The 24,074-nt window shown below is 42.4% G+C and overlaps 1 protein-coding gene across 1 annotated transcript in view; it reads right to left on the bottom strand.

Annotated features, from left to right (window-relative positions):
• Zzef1 (zinc finger ZZ-type and EF-hand domain containing 1) overlaps window positions 1-24,074 on the bottom strand; it is a 114,122-nt gene that overhangs the window by 52,656 nt on the left and 37,392 nt on the right. Inside the window, exons 10-25 of the mRNA XM_051180065.1 lie at window positions 21,729-21,820; window positions 21,077-21,225; window positions 16,428-16,539; window positions 15,058-15,270; window positions 13,988-14,088; window positions 12,545-12,714; window positions 11,536-11,669; window positions 8,975-9,045; window positions 7,662-7,776; window positions 5,641-5,800; window positions 4,786-4,907; window positions 4,564-4,686; window positions 3,653-3,819; window positions 3,493-3,574; window positions 2,805-3,006; window positions 1,529-1,677 (exon numbers count right to left, since the gene is read on the bottom strand). Of these exons, the coding sequence (XP_051036022.1) occupies window positions 1,529-1,677; window positions 2,805-3,006; window positions 3,493-3,574; window positions 3,653-3,819; window positions 4,564-4,686; window positions 4,786-4,907; window positions 5,641-5,800; window positions 7,662-7,776; window positions 8,975-9,045; window positions 11,536-11,669; window positions 12,545-12,714; window positions 13,988-14,088; window positions 15,058-15,270; window positions 16,428-16,539; window positions 21,077-21,225; window positions 21,729-21,820 (2,162 nt within the window). The remainder of the gene's footprint in view (window positions 1-1,528; window positions 1,678-2,804; window positions 3,007-3,492; window positions 3,575-3,652; window positions 3,820-4,563; window positions 4,687-4,785; window positions 4,908-5,640; window positions 5,801-7,661; window positions 7,777-8,974; window positions 9,046-11,535; window positions 11,670-12,544; window positions 12,715-13,987; window positions 14,089-15,057; window positions 15,271-16,427; window positions 16,540-21,076; window positions 21,226-21,728; window positions 21,821-24,074) is intronic.

Raw genomic sequence — 24,074 nt, forward strand, 5'->3', positions numbered from 1 at the left:
AGCGAAGAAAAAACACAACATGGTGCATGCTGCTCTCAGGAAGCTTAAATCTATTTGGGAGACCAGACAGATGTATAAGTTTAAAAAGTAAACACAAATAAAACCTAAGAGCATTAAAACTAGCACTACCATAAAGCAAAAAATTACCCAGTGCCAAATACCTAGAGGGATACCCAGTGCTGAGAATTCACAGAGCTCCTGGCAGGTCAAAGTAATTAAGAAAAGCCTCCTGAAGAACACAGGCTTAGGGATGGACACTGAAGGAAGGGATGCCTTGGCCCTGAGACACAACCATTTGCAGAGGTTAAGAGTCAGCGGGGAGACTGACCTGGCCTGAAGTCTCAGCTGGGGAGTGGTGGGAACTAGAGTCAGATAGGTAAGGTGAAAGGAGACTGTAGAGAGCCTTGACTGTCACACTGAGGAGTTTAGACTTCACCCTGTGAGCAATGGGGAGCCATTAATGGTGCTTGGCAGTGGAATGACAAGATAATGCAGTGATTAAAAACAAAAACAAAAACAAAAAAACCCTTGGTAGGTCCTGATGTAATAATGAGGTGCAAAGAGAGGGCTTGGGTAAAGATGGAGACCAAGGGGTGGACAGAGATGCACATCATAAGCAAGGATTATGAGGCTTGTAGCTGACTGCATAGGAAGGGCAAGAACAGCATAGGAATGAAGAAAGCTATGGAGCAATGACTGAGAGCTGGGCAAATAATGACTACTGAACGGTCCGTTGGGGAGACATTCTGGTTTCACACTTAGGACTTTATGAGAAGCAGGATGTTGAAATGTAAACACCTAAGAGAAGGCTGGAGTTTGGAGATGAACTAGGGCCAGAAGGATTATGGGATTATTCCCATAGGTGGGACAGTAAGAGAGGACAGAAGATGGGAAAGAAAAGGAAGCCTGAATACAGCCTACCCTTTAGAGAAGGAGGGGAAAAGGGCAACAAAGAGGGAGAAAGAACAGTTAGTAAGAAAAGACACTCAACTATCATGGACAGAAGGACATGGCCTGAAGAGGGATATATTTAACAGAGAGAATGGAGACTAGAAGAGCAAGCCACTGGGTTTGGAAATAAACCACGGGATAATTTGGGAGAGAAAGAGAAAAGTGGAGAAGAAGGAAGGAAAAGAGAAGGATGGGAAAAGAAGGACAAGTAGAGACAGAGGGCAAACTTGTTTGGTTTTAAAATTTTTTATAGCTAAACTAAGTGCTACAGTTCGGGACAGGGGTGGGGAAGACAAAGGAGACAACACAGTCATTTAAAGTGTGACCCTGTAGGCACAAGAAGCACAGGCCACTGTCTGTGTGGCAATACCAAGAGACTGACTAAGCACTGACTATATCTCAACAGTCACTCATTCCACACGTGTGAACACTCACTGTATTCAGGGGGTAAAATGAGGGCAGCTTTAGTCTCAAGCCCCGCAGAGGTGATAAGACATAAACAATGTGTTTAAGGTAAGGTAACAGATACAAGTCGTAAGTTTCCATATAAACAGAAAGGTGACAGAAGAGTAAATACCTCCTTCCCATCCTGGTGTGGGTGAGTGGGCCAGCTTGCTTCTAATTCTACCTCTGGACAAATCTGATGCCGGAAGACAGGTTTCCACAACGGAGAATTCAGGACTGAAGCCAGTTTTGCCTGTGATACCACCATGTTACTGCCTAATTCTGTAGAAAAAAAAGCTCATGAGAGTTCTGCTTTTAATTCAGTACACAAAACTCTTTGAGCTGACCAAAAAAAAAAAAAAAAAAAAAGTTTAAAAAAATCATTTTTTGGAGGAATTCATCTACGATTCTGAGAATGGATTGTGATAGCTCATAAACATACACCATGAATCAACCTGACGCCTCAGTTCTGACTTCTCTGCTCTGCTATGGGCAGAGTGCAGAAAGACTTAGTAAGAGTCAGAGCCACATTTCAGGCCTGATAGTGCCAAATGGGAATACTAATCATGGAAAAACACTTACAATCTACAAAGCTGCTTTTGCACAAAATAATTAAACCCTGGGTATAAATAATACAGAAGCAAAGACTAGGGAGACATAAAGGTGCTGAGCAGTCATCTCCAGATATTAGGGTGGAAGAGGTTTCTATTGTTCTAGGGTCTTTGTTTCGTTTTCCCATATGTCATTTTTCTGTTATATTTTACTCTTATAATTAATTAAAAAAACTTAAGAAATGATATAGAAGGAGGATAAAACAGAAAAAATAATTAGACAGGGTTTCACTATATGGCCTGGAACTCGCTACATAGAATAGGTTGATCTCAAACTCACAGAGATTCACCTGTCTCTGCCCCCTGAGTGCTGGAATTTAAAGCATGCACCACCAGGCCTGAAAATAGAAAGATTTATTCTGCAAGTCTTATAAAGTTTTATTTCAAATCTTTGAAGAGTTTAATAACAAGCTAAATTATTTTAAGACAAAGCCGTATTTCTACATCTGCAGACTACATGAATATTCACTTACAGGACATGCAGTTATTTGATTCTATATCTCCGCCCTCTTGCTGGAGTATACCTAAATCTATTTGCAAAATAAAAATCACCATGCTTGTTAAAACCTGGCTTATCATTCACTTAATCCTCTATTGACAGAGGACTCCATGGCACCCTCTGAAGTAAGGGCCAAAGCCCAAGTCAGAAAACTTCCTGACAGCGGTGCCAATGGAAACGGGCAGGGGTGTTATCAATACTTTGCATTGATGCTGTATGAGGACCACCTAGAAGATAGCCCCACCTTGCTCTTTAACATGGTTCTGATGAAAAGGAAGGAGTCAGGGCTATGGACTTACGATGTGCTGACTTGAGTGCCATGCACTGGGAAGCAAGACGCCCCATCAGTCGAGAGACAAGGAGTTGCAAGTCCAAACCCCAAGACACAGCAACATCAGGCAGGCCATACGCAGTGACAGTGAACTTGTAGCCCCACTCATTATTACTGCTGTCAGAATGAAAGAGGAACTGCAGCCGAGGACCATCCTTAAAGGTCACTTTCTAGAAACAAACAAAGTCATGCAGTCAAAGAGATGGCAGGAGGCTGCACCAAGGAAGTCAACCAGAACTTAAAACTTAAAACATTTAAGGTCAAGAAGGGGGTCTTTATTTCTAGAAATTCAAACTACTAAAGGAGAAATGTACAAAGGTGCAACTGAGCTCCAAAATTTATAACTGTGTTCCCAAAGAAGCAAAATGAGGAGAAAAATGGCTTCCCGTCTTTGCAAACCTTGGGTGGTCATCTGTCTGCAACCTTCCCAGTCAGCCATCATGCATATATAGGCCTCTGTTCTCAACCAAGACTCCTGACAGCAGCTGTCAACAGTCAGAGGCAGCTCCTAACTTGCAGCCCCAAGACCAAGCAGAACTAACTGGGAGCTGGATTCTGGGTCCTCCTCCTAGATTTACTGCTGTCCCAAGGACTAATGAAAGGAGAAAAACTGCAGAAAGGTGCACTTTACCTACTTCTGGGAATATGCCACTCACCTTGGGCCATTTATAAGTGCCAACTTTGGTGTCATAGCGTGTTTTTCCACCTCTAGAGTCAGTAAATTCCAGATAATCATACCTGTGAAAGCACAGTCCCTGTTACTTCCTTCTCTTGCCTTTGACCCACTGTTGCTTGAGGAAAGAACCCAAGTCTCACCTTTTTTCAGTTTCACACCTCTCATCAAATTCTACCTCAAAATAAGTTGCCCCTGGGCTAACAAAGACAGATACTTCATGGCAATTGTTTTCATAGTTGTGGGTGGATTCCTTAGTCCATGTATGCAATACCACAGGCTGTTCCTGCTGCCAGGTATCCACATCCATCTAGGAAAGCAAATGAGTCAGAGAAAACAGCTCAAATCACTCCACCCCAACTGATAAAACAGGGTGCTTGTATGTGCTGCAGGGGCAAGGCTCTGGCGGCTCTCAAAAGTCACTGGTGGTGCTAAAACGCATGCCTGACAACAGACATCAACACCTGTTTATCACTCAGGACAGCACACACCTGTTTTTAATACACTCCTGGGGCTGTGACCAGCTTCTGTCTGTTAGCCATGCAAGAACTATTTCTTACAAGTGATTACAAGTACGACTTTTCAGTGGGGAAAAAAAACAAACAAAACAACTGAATTTGAGACTTAACAAAACAACAAGGATTAACATTTCTTATTTGGGACTTTAGGAAATCTGAGACTTCTCTCTTCTTCCCTGACTCTCTTTTAAGCCTATTAAATGTATATGCCGTTTCTATTACCATGGGGCTACTGTGGGATGCAGGCCATTAGAAACTGTTTACTGAAAAATAAAGAAGAGACTTCTTTAAATACCAAACCTAATTTGCCTTTGAAGTCTTCTAAATTTCAGCCGATGAATTTTATACAATTTCATACGCTATTAATTGCATGGCTTCCTTTGGGTCTCTTTTCTGATGCTGATGATGACAAATCTACTAGGGTCAGCATTTACTACCCTTGTTGGAAGAACTGATCTACATGTGGAGTCATCAGTCAGAGCAGTCATTCTCTCCCAGGAGAGGAAAGTGCAGGTTCAAGGGCCACCTTGAGTCACCTTGCTCAGGCCTCCTTCAGGGTCACTGCATAGTTTCTTCAACAGCTCTGTGAGGGTGCTGAACTCTCTCAGGAGTGTGCAGTGGGAAACATCTAAAGTGCAGAAGTCTAGCAGGAAGATGACCTGCAGGAGGATGAATGGAGGGCTTAACATCTCCTTTAGGCTCTCTGGGCTGAGCACCCTCCCAGTTTATTTACAAACAGCTCCCAAGTTTTCTCTTACCAGTTGACGAGCTGCCATGGAAAACACCGAATTACATAATTTTTCTACTATGGTCTTTCCACTATACTGTGACAAAAGGGATTCCAAAATCACTCTCATGCTTGCCAGAAACTGTCCCACATCTACCAAAACATAAAGAGAGTAGTTAATATTTCATAGAGAAGAAACATTCTTGCTTAATTGTCACCAAAGATGAAGCTACAGAGCAGTGGTTCTCAACCTGTGCATCACAACCCTTTTGGGGGTTAAATGACCCCTTTCACAGGGTTGTCTAAGACCATCAGGAAATACAGATATTTACATTACAATTCATAACAGTAGTAAAATTACAGTTATGAAGTAGCAATGAAATAATTTTAATATTGGGGGTCACCACAACATGAGGGTTTCAGCATTGGGAAGGTTGAGAACCACAGCTATACAGGGATACAGAAGTTGGGGTTCTGTATCACATGAGACTGTTAGTCATTGTGCAAATGCTTCTGGGAGGGGAAAGCAGTGTAGATTTCATTAAAGGCTGCCATTAAAGTGAGCAATGCCTTTATTCTTGTTACTTTTCAGAGAAATAGAGATAACATTTCCATAAGTGAAGCTATGCCAGTCATGGAGGCACATGCCTGTAACCCTAGCACTATGGGGCTGAGGCAGGAATATTATGAGTTTGAGGTCAGCCTGGGTTAGTAATGAGACACTATCTCAAAGAAAAAGAAAGATAAAAATCAGCCTTATTACAGGGCCATGATACAGGAAGCCACATGTACACCTGAGAAGTAAGTACATGAGTTACTGAGAAAGGGCATTCTTGCCAGGTCAAACTCAGGCGCCTATCTGTGGCAGTGGGTCGCTGACACTCACATTTTTCAATAAGATCCATGGCAAGCTCTTTGGCAGCAGTGTCCGAACTCTTGAGCTGCAGGAAGCACCAGGAGAGCAGGCTGCCTTGCACAGACCAGAACAGGGAGAAGAGCACAGAGCCAACTTCCCCATGGGCCCGGCTGAGCATCAACAACTCACACTGCAAGAAAGCAGAAAAGTGTCCAAACAAGACTATTCAGAGAACACAGTGAGAGATCTTTACCGGAGCCACTAGCACTAAAAACAAAACAGAACACCATGCACATGGGAATAGTCAATCTAGTAGCAAATCCAGCAAGATGGCTTTATGAAGATTCCCCTCTACAAAAGATTTTCCTCCATAGGACATCTATTTCTGCACCCGAAGGAACCCATCCCATTGTTGACCTCTCTTCCTTCTCTTATATCTTCATATCTCTTCTCTCTCTCTGTGGGTCTTCCCAAGTATTTGATCAAATTTCTCCTACCCTAGAAAAGGTTGTTCATCTTTCTATGGTTATCTAATCATCATCTTTGTTCTTGAAACTTTCTGTGAGGGTGTCACCTGACCTCTAGAGACAAACATTTGCACATAAGAAAGAGGACAAGACAGAATGGCCCAGATTTTAGTCCTGGCTCCTGCATTTAGCAACTCCTCCCACAGGAAGCCCAGTCAGCAAGAGTGAAGTCCAGTGGGATCCCGAAGCTCTCTACCTCAGTATGTGACTGCAGAGGAACCAGGGAGAGTTTAGAAAGACTCCCACTTGAGGAACATACAGGATGGAGATAAGCTTCAAGGCATGGAAATGGCAGAAACAGATGGAGACTAAAATGAGCAGTGCCAACTGGGTTACAGGGCACAGGTCGGTAACAAGGAGTTAGAGTGAGCATTATAAGGAAGATTCAGAGCAGGGCAAAAGAGTCTAGAAACATGACAGGAAGCACAAAGTCAAAAACAGAGTGAATGTAATGCAGAAGTCATGCTAGTTTGAAGACATTGTAGGTAGCGAGTGGTCAGCCTCAGTGGGTCTGTGACCGCGGGTGACTTGGTTAGCCTACATGCTTTATAAGGGCTCTTCTCTCCATAAGAGAAGTAAGAGGAGCTGCTCACTAGCCCACTGCTGCAGGTGGCTCTATGGGCAACTTGGTAACAGGAAAGCACTAACAACTGGAGATCAGGGCCAGGGATGTGGCTCAGTTGATATGTCACCTGCCTAACATATATGAAGCCCTGCAATTCATCCCAGCATTGTAAAAACTGAGGATGGTGGCACATGCCACCTATAGTCAAAGTACACAGGAGGTGAAGGCAGAAGAATCACGGTCCTTGAAGTCACTCTGGGTAGGCTAGTCTGGGATAGATGAGACTGTATTTAAAAAACCCAAAGCACCAAAAACAAAACTAACAAATAAATAACAAATCTACCTGAAGGCACTCAACCACAAGAAACAAAATAAGTCATTCTGAAGTTCACATTTCCAAATACCTTCCTCCTTCTAAGAGAACACCTTGAAGTCTTGGGTTCCTAGAGCTAGCTAGGGAGGCCATCTCAGAGTCTCCTGGAGTGCTTGGTAAAAATGCTCCAATGTTTAGAAAACAGCAGCCTGGGGCGGGGCCTGGGAGCCATATTTCTGTCAGGCAATGCTTATTTGTTAGTAGCATGGGCTGCAGTCTGAGAAGCACAAAATATGTCACCAGTACAAGATAAAGAGATCATATGGACATAGTGATAGAGCTGAAAATTCATGAACTGATCCTAAGTTTTTAAAAATGTCAAGGCAGTTAAAAATCAGACTTGCTGAGCTCACTGACCAGTATTCTAGGCACTTGATGACTCTTACAATTTTCACTTCTTGCTGAGGTAAACAAAAATCCCCTGATTTGTTTGCAAGGGATGGCTGGAAACCTCTGTGTCCATGTGAAGCAGTCAATATCAAAGTATAATCATATGCAAAAGAAGGCTACCAGAAAAGCAAAACAACAGCATAACCATGACCCTGAAAGCAGGAAGTAATGACGACAGGTAGCTGTCATTAGGTACCTCTCGAGCAGCGACAGAAAGGAGGGTGTTCATGACCGCCAGGACTTCACTGGTGTTCATGTTGGCCAGGTCACTTTTCTCAGGCAGAAGCAGAAGACCTCCTGGATCCTTATCACTGAAAGGGCAGAAACTTATCAAACATCTGGTTATAGAGGAAGATTTATGCTTTCTACCCTGAAGTTTCCAAAAAAGAATGTAGCCAGATTTCAAAGTCAGGGGTCTGAAGGACAAGCTGCATGGTCCATTATATTGTATGCAAAGCCATCAGCATCTTCGATAACAACACATCTTTAAGTCCTCCCCATTCCTGCTTCTCTTCTTTCTGAAAATTACTATTCTGTGCTTGTGTCTCTCTATGTGTGTGCATATGTGTGGTGTACATGTGTATGAAGGCCAGAAGATAACCTTGTGTGTTGTTCCTCAGGAACTGCCCACTTTGTTTGAGAAAGGGTCACTCATTGACCAAGGACTTGCCACCTTGGCTGGCTGGCCAACAAGTCCTAGGGATCCACTTGTCTCTGTTTCACCAGCACTGGGATTACAAATCACACCACCATGCCTTCCTGGCCTGTTTTTAAAAATGTGGCTTCTGGAGATTAAACTCAAATCTTTTTGCAAGGCAAACACTTTACTAACTAAGCTATCTCCCCAGCCTTTGTGTATGTTTTGGAGGATTTTGTTTTGTTTTTTTCGAGACAGGGTTTCTCTGTATTGCTTTGGAGCCTGTCCTGGAACTGGCTCTGTAGACTAGGCTGGCCTCAAACTCAGAGATCCCCCACCTGCCTCTGCCTCCCAAATGCTGGGATTAAAGGCGTGCATGCGCCACCAACGCCTGGCTTGTTTATGTTTTTGACACAGGGTTTTTCTATGTAGCCTAGGAAGGCCTTTACTTCACTGTGTATGTAGCTCAGGTTAGCCTCAAACTCCCAGAGATTCTCCTGTCTCCGTTGCCTGAATGCTGAAATAACAGGCATGTGACACTACACTGGGTTGCAGTTAGTTTTAAGTAGTTGGGTCTGTAGATTTAAATATAAGACCTGAACCTCCTTTAGTTACAGTTTTTGTCTTTAAAATTCCCCTTGAAACTGAAGCACTCAGAAAGTAATCAACAAAGGATCCAACTATAACTAGTTTTATAATGGCTGGGACTTGGGGTACATCACTATTCTAATCATTTAACTTCAGAAACTGATCCTTTTAGATTAGCAGACAAAGCATATGAGAAGAAATAGCTAAAATAATGATGATGATGATGATAATGATAATTTTGCAAAGATTCAAAGTACTCATAAAATACAGAGAAATAAACTTACCTAAAATATGTGCAGAGTGAACGGAAAGTGAGTTGCAGAGACTGCTTGTGTTCATGCTCAGTAACATTCTTCTAGGAAATCAGAAATGTACATTTAGAAAATCGATTCCATAACATTCTTGAGACCTTAGAGCAACACAGAATACCACAGAACACCACCACCCACTGGACCATCTCATAACATCCAAATAAGCCAGTAAGCATCCACTCCACCCTCCAGATTCCTGCTCTGTTTGAGTTCCTGTCCTGACTTCCTTCAGGATGAACAGTGATGTGGGAGTGTGAGCCAAATAAACCCTTTTCTCCCCAAGTTGCTTTGGTCACATAGCAACACACAGAAACCCCCACTAAGAAAGAATTGGCACTTGTGTCATGGGGTACTGATGTGATAGGCTTGACCATGTCACAATTTTTGGGAGGACTGTAGAAGGGCTCTGGAACATTGGGCTACAAAAAGCCACTGAGTGCTCAAAGCTTGGTGAGATGTTCTATGGGAGCTTAGAAGAGTGTTGAGAGAAATGCAGACATTGGAGGCCTGGCTTGTGAAGTTCCAGAGGGGAGTTTTGAGTCACATAAAGACTCTGTTAGGACCACTGCATATTCTGAATTAAGAATCTAGGAGTCTGTTTAGCTATGCTGACAAATCAGTGGTGATTAACAAGAGATCAGAAACACTAAAGTAAAACTGCTGTTTTCCTGAAGAACTGACACTGATCGCCTGGAACTAAGAAATTAGCAGTGATTAAGAAGAGATAGCATCATTGGGGTGAAATCTGGGAAGTGTTTCCTGAGAGTCAGTACACAGAAGCTGTGCTCCAGAGGGAGCCAAGGTTGTACCTCACACCAGCAACCAAACTTGGTAATATGTAAGAGCCACCCAGGTGATGCTTGTTTTGAAGGCATGAAGGAGTCATAGAGAGCAGCTGAGGCTTGGTACTGTGAGAGGCCAGAAGAGGCCATTGGTGAAAGTGCAGCCTCAGTAGCAGTTGAAGGCCGAGAATTAAAGGGTCATGGAGAGAAGTTGAGGCTTGGTACCATGAAGAGAGTCCACGAGAGGCTAGTGGTCAAAGTACAGCCCAGCTGCAACAAGAGACCCCAGTATTTTGGAGATGCCAAAACCGTGGGATGACCATCAAAGACAGCAAAAGGAATGGGGCAAAGCCAGCCAGAACCTAGGAGACAAGCTGTGTGTGCTGCAGAAGGCAGAGCCAGAGAAGTGACCCAAGCCCTTTGGGGGAGCCCAGAAGATTGTGAGTGAGCACCTGTATTGAACGCTGAGTTATTTATACACTTGGAGTTTGGTTTTGCTTTGTTTTGATGGTGACTGTGTTTGGTTCTCCCCTTTTGAAGTAAAACAGTATTTAACTTACTCTTGATTTTACAAAAGCCCACAGTTGAGAGATTTTTAACTTTTAAAAGAGATTTTTGGAATTTTACAAAGACTTGAATTTAAAATGGGTTGAATATTTTAGAGACCGAATTTTTAAAAAGACTGGGACTTTTAAATTTGAAATTCTTATGTTGTAATATTGATATTCATGTGTGATCTTGGAGATAAACAAGAAAGGAAATGTGTGGCTTAATAGTGATATGTTTATGTGTCAAATTGACAAGGGATCACCAGCCTTTGAACACCTATTTCTATGTAAGGCACTGAGGGAGACTCCAGAGGATTTAACACCTAGGCCTCTGCTAGGCACAGAATAGTTGGGAAGGTAAGAGATGGTTACAATGAACAATTACCTGAAGAGAACTGTTTGGTAACATAAAAGTTAGCAGTGCTATTTAATGTACCAGAGTTTGAAGGGAAAAAAAAGCAACCGATCCCTTTCTGAAGGGATGAACAGAGAGACAAGGCTGCTTTGCTAACAGACATTCACACCATTCAAGTGGTCAGATATTTCCTGTTTCATGTGGGACACACTCTGTCAACATCAACAACAAATCATTCCTCCAGCTACCTAATGAATGTTTCCAGCAAACAAATGGAGGAGTCTTTGGTATAAAATCCTCCATTTGGAAGTACAGTGCTTTTAACTACAAAAAGCACCTTTAACCACAGCAGTGAATCTAAGTAGCATGGAGAAGGGCCCTAGGAGGGTAAGAAGAACCAACTGAAGATTAAAACCTAGTTATACTCTCTTCACAGTCATATACTGAGCTGCTTATGAATGAAATAGATCAGGGATTTACTTCAAAGTGACAATGGGTGGGTGGGAGAACTGGAGAGTAAGCGAGGTATATCACAGATGGAACAAGGTTAGCCTGAGTAATAAGGATTCACTATATTCTCACTTTTATTTTTTCTTGTAATTACCTTAATTTCTTCTTGGGAAAGAAAAGAAAGAAAATTTGGTTGTAGGCAAGTCATAAGGGTGGAAACTACACTGTCACTGTGACTAAGAAGAGGACAGGCTGGAAATCCAGGTGAGTACAGTACATGTCCTTCAAAAGCTCACACAAAGATCTGCAGATAGTGATGGCATCAGAAAACACTGTCAAGTATTTAGAGAGAATAAAGACTAACTCAGTCACGGAATCCACATTTTGGAACATAATTACCATCATGGTGAAGAGTTGGTTCCGCCGGGTCTGTCGATCTGGAAAGAAGATGGCAGCCCCATTGAGCAGGGTGTTCCTGACTTCTTGTTTTAGGATCTCCATGGGCATGGAATCTCCATCAGCTCTATCTACCACTAATGAAAAAGAACAATGAATCAATCATTTCTGCCACATTTCATCTATTCACTAACTAACCTGCTATAACTGATTACAAATTGACTACTCTCCATGTTGTGCCTTGTATCATAGTAAGCTATTTCTGTGTATAGGTTAGGCAGTATAAATAATTTAGTTTTTGTTTACATGTAACCAAAACAAAGACTATATGAACAAGTTTTTATGTTTTTACTTGTTTGTTCTCTTGAGACACACTTACTTGGCAAAGCCTTAAAATTACTTTCAAATGTAGCATGTGTTTCATCTTCAATCTGTAATTACCATCTCTCGCTCTCAATCTATTGGCCTCATCCCAGTGTCAAGGTTGAACAGTGTGATAGTAATTACCCTCAATATAATTGAACTGTATCTGAACCTAGCAGAAAGTTGGCTGTAAAAGAGAAAACCCTCAACTCAAAACAGTAACCTAAAAGGTATCAAACAAAATGCTCCTGTTATGTCAGGAATGTAAACCAGTTGGCAGAGCACTTGCCAGCATTTGTGATGCTTTGGGTTTGAGGTCCAGGACCACATACAACAGTATAGAGGCACTTGCTTATAATTTTGGTACCCGGGAGGTAGAGACAGGAAGATGAGAAGTTCAAAGTCATTTCTCAATTGTTTAGTGAGTGGGAGGCCATGTGGGATACATGAGACCCATTCTCAAGGAAAAAATAAAGAAAAAAGGGAGGGAGAAGGGAGGCAGGTAGGTTCATGTCCCATGGTGGCAATCTCTTTTTTTTTTTTTTTTGGTAATCTCTTTCTGGTTCACATGATCACTGGACCCCTCACACTTCTACAGCCAAGTGGACACCAGTACAAAGACACATTCAAGGCACACCCCAGTCCCTACCATCACATAGGTGTGTGTAGAGCTCCTGGGCAGCCTGCATTCCTTCAGGGCACTGTGCTGCAGGCTTCTCCTCCTCAGAAGCAACTGATGGGTCACTCTGCAACACTGAGAAGCAGCTTTGCAGAAGCTGCAGCAGCAGAGTCTGCGCACAGATGCATTCTTCCCTTGGGCTTCAGAAGGAGAAAGGAGAAGGAGAAAGAACATCAAGAGAGCAGAAGGGCAGATTCATTTCAACCTCCAAAGTCCTATAGCTGTCTACAAAGGACTTGCCTCAAGACATCAGGTTCAAAAGGGAACACCAAACCAGAGTAAGCTATCACCAGATACCTGGAAACAGACCCTGTCTGACTGCCCACTGGGGAAGGAAGCATATTTCTGATTTATTTATTCACCTGTAAAATGAGGAGACAAATCATGTCCTTTATCTAAAAAGCTGGGATCAGAACAGAAGAGCCTCAAACTTTGGATTTTTTTTAAAAAAAAATTTTTGGAATATTGGCAAATGCATCATCATCAGAGAGGGAGAGGGAAGAAGGGGAAAAGGAGGAGAGGGAAGGGGAGGGGAAATGAGAAGATAGGAAGAAGAAGAGGGTGGGAAGAGGGGAAGAGGAAGGAGCTCTCTTGGAATTGGGACCTAAGTTTAAATATGAAATTCATGGAGCTGAAGAACTGGCATTCAGATTTCAGCTCTTGTGTAACAAGCTTGACATCCCTGGCAATGCAGTAACCCAGCTCCAAGGTGTGTGTTCCTATGTGTGTGTGTTCGTGTGTGTGTTCCAGGAGGAGGTGGGGGACCACAGACAAGACAGAAGGATTTCTAGGGCTTACTGGCTTCCAACCTAGCTAAGAAAATGTGATACCCAATGCCCTCTTCTGGCTTCCATATACACACATGTCCATGTACCCGCCTCATGAGCATCAACTCTCTCTCTCTCTCTCATATGAATAATTTTTTAAATATGAAATTAATTTGTTTTGCATACAACTTTTTTTCCTTTTATTGTGATGCTGGGGACTGAAGCCAAGGCTTTGTGCATGCTTAGCAAGTACTATGTCACTAGGACTGAAGCCAGAACTTGGTGCATGCTAAGTTAGTGCTATGTCACTGAGCTATGACTCCCAGATATACAATATTTTTAGTTCAACTGCATTTTGACTGTGATTCATGATATGAAGTGAGATGTGGAATTTTCCACCTGTGGCAAATAAATTTTTTCCAATTTTGGGATTCTGCATAAAAGATACTCAACTTGTATCTTTATAATGCCTGACCTGTTTATCATAGGAATCAATAAGGAAATGCTTTCTAAATATTTTATAGAAATATGAGGTACTATTTTCAAAAAATATTTCAAAGCATAAGAATCATACAGGGAAAAAAATTAAAAAAAAAAATACCCATTTCAGTTTTATGATTGTCATTTTCTAAAAATTTTGACCTACTTTTGCTTTAATTTGCTGTAAAAATTCCAGAAGATCTGCAAATCAAGACCTGTGAAGTCCAGAAAAGACTTATATTTTAAGCCACTTTCCTTCTGCTGCACCTAAAAAATAATAAAGACCAGGAAAAAAGTAAAATTAAAAAATATATTTAGAGAAATATTGGGATATCTCATTAACTTGTCATGGTAAAGAAGTGAGATGACCCACCTGAGTGAAACTCCCACACAACTCAATAATACTCGTGTATGCATACATCAATAACTGTGACACTAACATGCACACAGCCACACAGGTTCTCTGACTTTATAATACATACATCAAGCTTTACATGATAATGATGCTCAGGACTGTCCTGCAACGTATTTGATTTCCCTACACGTGGGCTGCATTTCGGTTGTAACCTAGCTACTATTCCTAGGCCTTTATCTCTTCTTTGCTGTGATAAGAGTTCTTAGCTGACAGAGACCCAAATGCCATATGCACAACTGGCTCAACAGCCCCTTGTGCACTGAAGAGACAGAACGCTAAGGTGCACACGGTTGCACACACAATGGCTGCCCTTTAGGAAGAGGCTCCCCTTTAGGAAGACAAGTACTCCACAGTATGACTCCAGGCCTTGAGTGAACTGATACTGTGATTTACTAGCAATTGCAAAAGCCAGCATCAAATCCCTAAATATTTCAAATGCAAGCTCTAACACTTGGTCCATTTAATGAACAAAACTCACTTCCAGACTTGGGAAGTGACTCTAAGACTTAAAAAAGAATAAACCCTGCTATGCTGTTTTGTCTGCTGCCCCTGGATAAGCACAGGTAGGTGTAGAACCATGTCTGCAGGTCTACTCCAGGGTACCTCACAACAATAGCCTCATGCTATGTAGTGTTCCATAGACTGGTGCCACAGAGCCCACTCTCCCCAGCCTTTTTGTATTATCATGTAGTATGAGAGCTATTGTGTTCACTGGTACTGTCATTGCTTAGAGATACCAGGTTTTAAAGGTGCCTACTTCCCTTAGCATTGTCATTCATTTCCCCCACAGGAGTGTTGTATAACAATGGGGAAAACCCTACCAGGTCATGGGCGAGCTGCTGAATGAATTGCAGGGTCCTGAGGAGCAAGGTAGCCCCATAGATATTCTCCGTGTCCTTTCTGCAGTGGGCACAGAGGATGCTTTGTTCAGCTTCTGTCCTTGCAGGCCTGAGGTACCCACTGATGCTTAAGCCTTGCACACCCAAACGCTCTGCTGATTCCTGGCGGGTGCAGAGGAACTTCACCATCAAGTACTAGAAAAGATAAACGAGACCTAAGAAAAGGACTTGGAATCCCTATGTGCAATGAAAGTTTTGACAGACCTTTTTAGGAAATTCCCTCTTGGTTTTAGTAAGTATTTTATAAAGTGTTACCATGCCCAATACTGGGGACACAAATAAGTTCAGTATATTCAGCCACCAGAAAAAAAAGAACACAAACACCGGGTAAGTCAGGTTTTATAAAGATCATACTAAGAGCAATGGCTTTCTGAAAAACAAATATCAAGTACAAGAGACAGAACTTGGTTTGCTTTCTGGCAGTGGTTTTGAGGAAAAACAAAACCAAACTAGATATTTGATGAAAACAGTCAATGCTATATGGAATCACTTCAAGTTCTCAACCAGCATGTGCAATTTATACACTGGAAGTAAAGAAATGGCTTTGTCTGTGCAAACAGAGCAAAGGTATTTCGAAAGCTCAGCTTTGGTGCAAACTACTTCCTAAAGGGAAAGTTCCTTTCATAAAGGCCTTGCTGTCTTTCCTCATTTACAGTTTTACACTTTATTAATTTATTTCATGTGTGTGGGCACAGGCATCTCACAGTGTGCTTGTGGAGGTCAGAGGAGAAGTGGGAGGAGTTGGTTCTCTCCTTTCATGTTGGTCCCAGGGATCAAACTCAGGTCTCAGTCTTGGCAACAAGCATCTTTACCCACTGAGCCACCTCACTGGTAAGAAAGTCTTTTCTGAATCTATCACTCAACTGTAAAGATATGTACTGAGCACACACTATGTATGAACTCAGAAGAAAGTTCTGAATTCTCTTACTTACTCTAAGATTTACTCTTAAGTTAAGAAAAATAAATTACATGGAAAGGCAGTTACTACTCTTAGAGCTGGGGAACAAAACCATCCCGCTTGCATTTATGCCTGTGTACTACTACTCACTGTAGTAGGCCTTTTTGACACCTCTTAGTCATGCCAGAGATTATGGTCCAATCCTCTTCCAGCACTTGGCATGATTTTACACCCTCTTTTCTCTGGTGAACCCCAAGCTGAGTTAAATCTCCCTTGGTAAAAGCTATATTACATCTGTCTCTCTATGCCCTCTAAGGTTCCATTGTTGGTTCAGTGCTGGTGCAGTCAGCAAGGCTTATACAAGGGGAGAGCAGGTGAACTGACTACTGCTTACTTTGGCAACTCTGCACTGTTGCAACTTGACATCTGCTTCATCCCACTCTTCCTCCAGCTCAAACCAGCCAATGGGATCATCTTCTCCAAGGTCATCAGATGAGCAACCAATCCTGTGAATGCAAGTGTCATCATAAACATTGTCCTGCTTCTAAGTAGCTTCAGAGCCTGACAGGTAAGGCCTTATCCAAATGACATTCAAGTCAGGCATTTCCAGTTCGATGCAGGAGTGATACCCCAAGATGGGCACTTTTGGTAATCAGAGGGAGAGGCAGGGGTGACTTCCCTCCCCTAGGTCTGGCTAACTTGTGTATGGCTAGCCTGAGGTTTGAGCCATGTACAAACAGCTGAAAGGTAGTTGCTTCAGATCCTGCAGCTCTCACGAAAATCTCAGCCTTCACAGGTTTCTGTTGATTAGCAAGTCCTCCAAAGGAACCATTCCATCCTTAAAACTAAAGGATAATTGCATGCTGCTCTTCAAAGGCTGGGTAAATGCTGCCCCCTCTTTAGGAATTAAGTAACTGATTAAGGAGCAGGCATTCTTTTCAAATATCACTCATTTTGTCCATTTGTTTGTTTGACATAGAGTCTCACTATGTAGCCTTGGTTGCCTCAAAATCACTATGCAGACCAGGTTGGCCTTGAGCTAATAAGAGATTTGCCTGCCTCTGCCTCCCAGATGCTGAGATTAAAAGCCACTGTGCCTGGCTTCAAGTTCCATTCTTAAAACCTCACACTACTTGGCCTGTGACTCAACTACCATACTAACAGCACAGGAGTGTTTTGTATAAGCATGACAAGCAACCACAGATTACTACAAAGAAAAGTACAGAAAATCCAAAATAGGTTCTGGAACAAGGGAAAATTATGTTCTCTTCCTCACATCAGTCTTTCTTGATAGAGATGCTTTGTGATACAAGTGACCACAGCAGAACAGGGAGAACTTGCTAAGCTCTAAGTGTCAATGAGTCTCATCTATAATACATGTGTGAGGAATTTTAAATGCATTCTTTGAGGGCTAAGGGTATAGTTCAGTGGCATAGTGTTTGTCTAGAATATGTGAGAAACTAGTTCCATCCTCGGCTATGTAGCCCAGGCTGGCCTTGAGCTCTCAATCATCCTATTTCCTTGCCACCCTGCCTGGCAGAAAGTTTCAAGAAAGTCTGCAATGTAGAATAACTGGTGTTAGTGGCACACACCTTTAATCCCAGCAGTTGGGAGGCAGAGGCAGGTGAATCTCAGTGAGTTCGAGGCCAGCCTGATCTACAGCGTGAGTTCCAGGACAGCCACAGTGGTTACACAGAAAAAACCTGTCTCAAAAAAAAAAAAAGAAAAGAAAAGAAAAAAAGAAAGCAACCAAACAGGCAAGACATTTTTATTTCCAACTGGAGAAAAACTGATTATATATGTAGGCCAACTAAGTTGGCCTATATTGAAGAATAATTCATGCTAGAACCAGATCAAATCATTAAGGGATTCATGAATAAGCTTGTATTTAGGTTAAAAAAAAAATTCATCCTGTGTAAGATATGAAACACCTTGTTTGACAAAGTTTAGAGGAAAAGACCTATTTTAATATCCCAAGAGTGAGATCATGGCTCCTTAAAATTAGGTGGCACCTGTAGCCATTATTAAAAAAGAATTTTATGCTGGGTATGGTAGTAGACACCTACCTATAAGCCCAGCACACAGGAAACTGAGGAAGTAAAACTGCTACAAGTTCCAGGCTAGCCTGGGCTACATAGTGAGTTCTAGGCTATTCAGGTTAATAAGACACTGTCTCAAAATACAAACCAACAGCCAGACAGTGGTAGCACACACCTTTAATCCCAGAACTTGGGAGGCAGAGGCAGTAAGATCTCCTAGTGAGTTCAAGGACAGCCTAATCTATAGAATGAATTCCAGGACAGCCAGGGCTACACAAGGAAATTCTGTCTTGAAAAAACAAACAAAACAACAACAAAAAGACAATAAAGGAAGGGGGTTGGGAGGAAGAGAAAGAAAGGAAGGGAAAGAAGTCTTAATTCCTTCCCATCACTACTGAATCAGACAGATCTGTATTTTCACAGGATCCCTTGGTGATCTATATGCACATTTATGCCTAATTAGCACACACTGAGCAGTATTTTAAGACTGCTATTAACCTCAGGAAATACAGGAGCACAGCAACAAGCCCAAGGCTCTAATCCACAAGTTCTAACTTTAGCAACACTATCTGAAGGGTCACCAAAGGCCTCTGTGGCTACATCTACTTTAAGCCTTCATTTTAACGACCAATGCCACTCCTATTCCCTAATTTCTGAGGGTATAGCCTGGCTTGCCCCATATTGTGTGTTTGAATTTTCTGTTGTGTCATAACTAGTACTGCTCATCAGGGACCCTATGTCTTCCTAGTCCACAGTCCTCTAAAGCCATCTCTTCTATCCCCACATGTTCCCTCAGTTTTGTTTGTTTGAGGCAGGGCCTTCGTCTGTAGTTCAGGCTGGCCTTGAAATCTCAGCAATTCTACCTAAGCCTCCTGAATGCTGGGATTAAAGTATGAGGCACTTACACCTGGGTCCAGTGTTTTTAATGACCATGTCAAAGATTGTCATGTCTGGCCCTACAGGAGTCTCTCTCCTAGGCTGCTAAACTGTTTGTCCTACTGGCTGCCACACATCAGAGTCTTCCCAGCAGGACCAACCCCACTCACCACCTTCCCACAACCTGCTTTTCCCTGGAGCACTGTCTGTGTCAGAGAACGAACGGCACTACCAGGTTCCCCACCTGCCCGTAGGGAGGTGCTGCCCAAGCCTTCCTTCCTCTCCTGCTTTTATCAGCCATCCCCAGACCCTGCTGTATCAGGCCACCTTGCTCCACTGCTGCTGCTACAGAGGTGGTTGTGCTGGTCTAGGCCCCTCTTACCTTCAGCTTCCTGGCAGCATGCTTCCTCCCAGTCCCTGCCTCTATGCTTGTTTTCCTCTATCCATGGTGCTGCAGCACACATCCAAGTAATTCTTCTAGAAGAAATGTGACCTCCTTCATCTACCTCTTGACTCCCTGATAACATGCTCTACCCTTTGCCTGCTTTCCTCCCCTACCACACACATGTACTTTAAAGATAAACTAAGACCTGAAACAAACAAAGACACTTCTATGGACTTGATCTCTCCCTGCTCTCCAGCACTGTCCCTCACCACTTCCTGACAGTGCAGTTTAATCACATAGCCGCCAGACCCTTCATTATGCCATATGCCACCTCTGGGCCCTGGTGCCTATTGCTCCTCTGCTCAAGCCACCAGTTACTTCTTCAAGCAGCTACTTAGTGTGAGCTTACTCTTCAGAAACAGCTCAGCACTGCTCACTGGCTCAGGGTTATGTTTCCTATCAAGTGAGGCCTGCTGTCTGCTCCCAGAGGTCTCCTGCACTGCACTCATTGCAGTTCACACACTCTATAGTTACTACAGTGCCCCCTCTAGTACTTTTCCACTACAGGACCTTCAGTGCATCAGGCCTGGCACATAATGAATGCCTAATGAATATTTCCAATGAAAGTTTAAACAGAGGGGCTGGAGAGAAGGCTCAGAATGAATGGCAGCTGTTCTCCCAGAAGACACAGTCCCAGCACCACATGGTAGCTTACAATCACTCTTAACTCCAGTTCTGAGGGATCCAAAGTGTTCTTCTGACCTTCATTCACAGACACCCGGCACACACATGGTGCATATGCATACATGCCAAAAACCACTTATACATTAAATAAATAAATCTAAACGCCTGGAATCCAGTTGCAGAAAGGGAGAAGTGATGAGCAAAGGGGTCAAGACCAGGCTGGAGAAACCCACGGAAACAGCTGATGTGAACAAAGGAGCGTTCAAAGACCCCAGACTGATAGCTGGGAAACCAGCATAGGACCAACCCAGAAGCCCTGAACAAAGGTCTCAGTTAGAAGGCCTGGGCAATCTATGGGACCTCTGGCAGTGGAACCAGGATGTATTCTTAGTGCATGAATGGACTGTGGGAGCACATTCCCCATGGAGGAATATTCCTTAGCCTAGAGACAAGGGGGAGTGCCTAAGCCCTACCCCAAATGACTTCACAGATTTTGGTGTTCCCTCATGGAAGGCTTCACCCTCCCTAGGGAATGAATGGGAGATGGGATGGGGGGGGTTGGTGAGGGGCATGGGAGGGAGGGAGGGAGGGAGAAAGAACTGGGATCGATATGTAAAATAAGAAGAAATATTAAATAATAAAAAATAACTTGGAAAAAAAGAATTTTAAAAAAATGTTTTAAAGCTTGAATGGCAGGAGAAGGATGCCCCAGTCATTCTGAAGACCTGAGATCCTCGCCACAGAAAAGGTCAAATAAGAAATTATATACAAATTAACACCCCTCTTTGCAAATGCTTTTAGAAAGTAACAAAGGCCTCTGGCCTCTGTGGTAGGTTACCCTTTGTATAAGCATAATTTCATAATAAGCACACATTTCTTTGAAAAGACATAGTCTTACTATGTCGTGCTGGCTGACCTAGAAATCACTATGTAGAACAGGCTACCTCAAACTCACAACAGTCCACTTGCTTCTGCTTCCCAAACACTGGGGTGAAAAGCCACACCCAGCAGGAGAACAGATACATTCTTAATGACATAGACTTTCCCTTGGCTCTGTACCTGCTTTTTACGAATTGCCTCAGTTCCTGGAGCTTCCATTTGTCGTATTTTTCAAACCGTTTGAAGTGTTCTTCTGCATGAAACTTAGCAGAAGGTGAGTTATAGGCAAATACCAGCCCACACTGAGCACCGATGCCACCACGGCGGACCTGGAAGCAAAGGCAAAAATTCTGTGGCTATTTTAGCTCCAGTTGATATGTATGGTTAAGTTCCAACAGCTTACAGCACAGTGAAACCAATGAAGCAATATTCAAATACATTATGTCCTAGAAGGAAAGAGCTATCCTACAAAATGTTAGCTTGACTTTTTCCACCCTTATAGTCACACCATTCAAAGACTTAAAACTGGATCCAAATTTGTGCTCCTGCCCTCTGCTAGAGAACAGATAAAGGAAAATAATCACTGCATACCCAAGGAAAGGCAAGGACCTCTGGAAATATAAACCCAAACCACCACCAGCCCCCCCACTTGTTGTCCCAGAACTCACACTCATGCTTGATATCACATAGTGAGTCAGCATATGGGTGCTGGGAATGGAAGTCAAGTCCTCTGGAAGAGCAGACAGGGCTCTCAACTGCAAAGCCACCCCCCCCACCCTAATTCACTTTTAAAAGCAAGACCACTATTTAAAGAAGATAGAAGGAAAATTACCATAATTCTGATCTGTGTAACTTGGAAGGCAGACTCAGTTCCTGCAGAAAAAATAGTACTTGCTCTGGTCTTTCCAGTCTCTGTAAGAAAACCTAAGGAAAAAAAGAAAAAGACAGAATGTCTGAGTCATTTTTATAGTCCTAAGATCAAGAATCAACAAAAACAAGGGTGACTAGCCTATCTGGTACCTTTGTGACAATTAGAAAAACAATTCCTTTTGGGCAGATATGATTCCCTCCCCCACACCTCCACCCCTGCAAAAAAAAAAAAAAAAAAAAAAAAAAAAGTCCTAGGCAACAAGAGCACTAGCTAAGTACCATCCCTGCACACATACACACAGGCTGCAATCTCCTCAGACTGGGATTTTAAATCAAAGAGGCAGAAAACTGCAGGATCAGTCATCTTCCTGAACCACCCCTAAAGCCATGACTAATGTTTCACTGGGCTGACAAAAGACATGTAGTTTTAGCAGCTGAGAAAAAGATTAGCCAGCTTCTAGAACATTCTGTCAGGAAAGATTACAAAAGACAATGAAATGGGAGGGGGATAACAGAATGTCTTGTCTAACACCTTCTGAGTTATCACCAGCTTTTTCCTGTCTCTAAGCTAAATTCTTTAAGTTGAATGCTGAAGGAAATGCAAGTGATTTTTGCCCAAAGAAATAAAAATTCCATAAAAATATAGCTGGGTACTAATTGTAAGCAAATTCTAACATTCCTATTGGTTATTGTGTGTTTTATGAATTTTCCTTTTTACTGTTGATAGTAACTTATTAATTCCTTCCTTCATTGAAAAGTCTGATGTATCCATTTACAGTAGTTGTACCAGGGTCATATACATTTTTGATTGCATTTTGTTTCTCAACTCAACAAAAAGATTACTGCTAGACACAACGTACAACAGTGATTAATGCAAAGACATGCTCAAGTCAGTGCTACATGAACACTGCTCATGGGACCCTGACCTGCTTTCAACCATTCTCCTGTAAAATCAGAACACTGAAATAAAGTTCATGTTCTCCTCGATATCCCCCGCCCCCCACCCCCCCACCCCGGTCTGTGTCTCTGTCTCTCTCAGCTGTTATGAGTATGTTTTCCCGCCAGCCTGGTCCCACAGCAATGCCAGCCCCAAATAACACACTGAGATGCTGTATTAGATATAATGCTATTTTGAGACAGGTTTTCTTGGTATAACAACTTTGGTACCCTGGAACTCCCTCTGTAGACCAGGCTGGTCTTGAACTCACAGAGATCTCCCTGCCTCTGCCTCCCAATTGCCGGGATTAAAGGTGAGTGCCACTACCACCCTGAATTTAGTAATACATTCATAGACTAGGTTTCCACAAGACAATGTGAAAATTTTATCACCAAGACCAAGAACATGAACCCAAGGGAGCCTTTACTAATTCATCACATGATTCGATTTTATTAGGGCTGAGAAGTAGTATAATGGCAAAACCCCATAAACTATAACCGATATTATCAAACAGCAATTCTTTCTACAATTTTAAGAAAGCATGGTGCCAGAAACACACACTATATTTTAAGATTAATACACCCAGACAATCCTAATCATTCCCAGAGTCCTAGATGAACCTACTTATGGGAATTTATTGTATAAAGATATTTGTTTTCTGGGATTTAGAATCAGGGTTTCTCTGTTACTCTCCTTTCCTCCCTCCCTTTCTCCATCCCTCTCTCCTTTGTCCTTCTTTCCCTCCTGAGAGAGTATGTAGCTATGTAGCCTAGTTGGCTTGGAACTCACTATATAAACAGATTGGCCATAAACTCAGTCTCTGCTTCCCCACTACTGGGTAGGATTAAAGGTGTGCCACCACACTAGGCCAAAATAAATACTTTGAAATTTTAAAATTATTTGCTAATTTACTTTTATGTTTTTTTATGTGTGCCACATGTGTGTATACAGATGCTTAGAGAGGCCAGAAGAGGGCATCCGATTCCCTGGATCTGGAGTTACAGGTTATCTAAGACCACCTGATATGAGTGCTAGGAAGTAAATTCAAGTCCTCTACAAAAGCAGAAAGTACTCTTAACTGAAAAACCACCTCTCCATCCCCAAAATAATTTATGTTTTTAAAGAAAGAATATACTGTATAGGCTGAAGTAAACTGCTGTCTTAACTTAGGCCTGCTATGGCACATGTACACCTGTGTTATACACTCATACTCACATGTAGAAGCACACACACAACAAATAACTCTGTGTTTCCTTGCCTTTTCATTTAACTTTTTTTTTTTCTGAGAAAGGCTATCACTATATAACCTAGGCTAGCCTTGAACATCTGCTATTACTGCCTCACACTGCTGAATGCTAAGATTATAGGTGT

The sequence above is a fragment of the Phodopus roborovskii genome, unplaced genomic scaffold, assembly GCF_943737965.1.
Source record: "Phodopus roborovskii unplaced genomic scaffold, PHOROB, whole genome shotgun sequence".
Classification (NCBI taxonomy): Eukaryota; Metazoa; Chordata; class Mammalia; order Rodentia; family Cricetidae; genus Phodopus; species Phodopus roborovskii.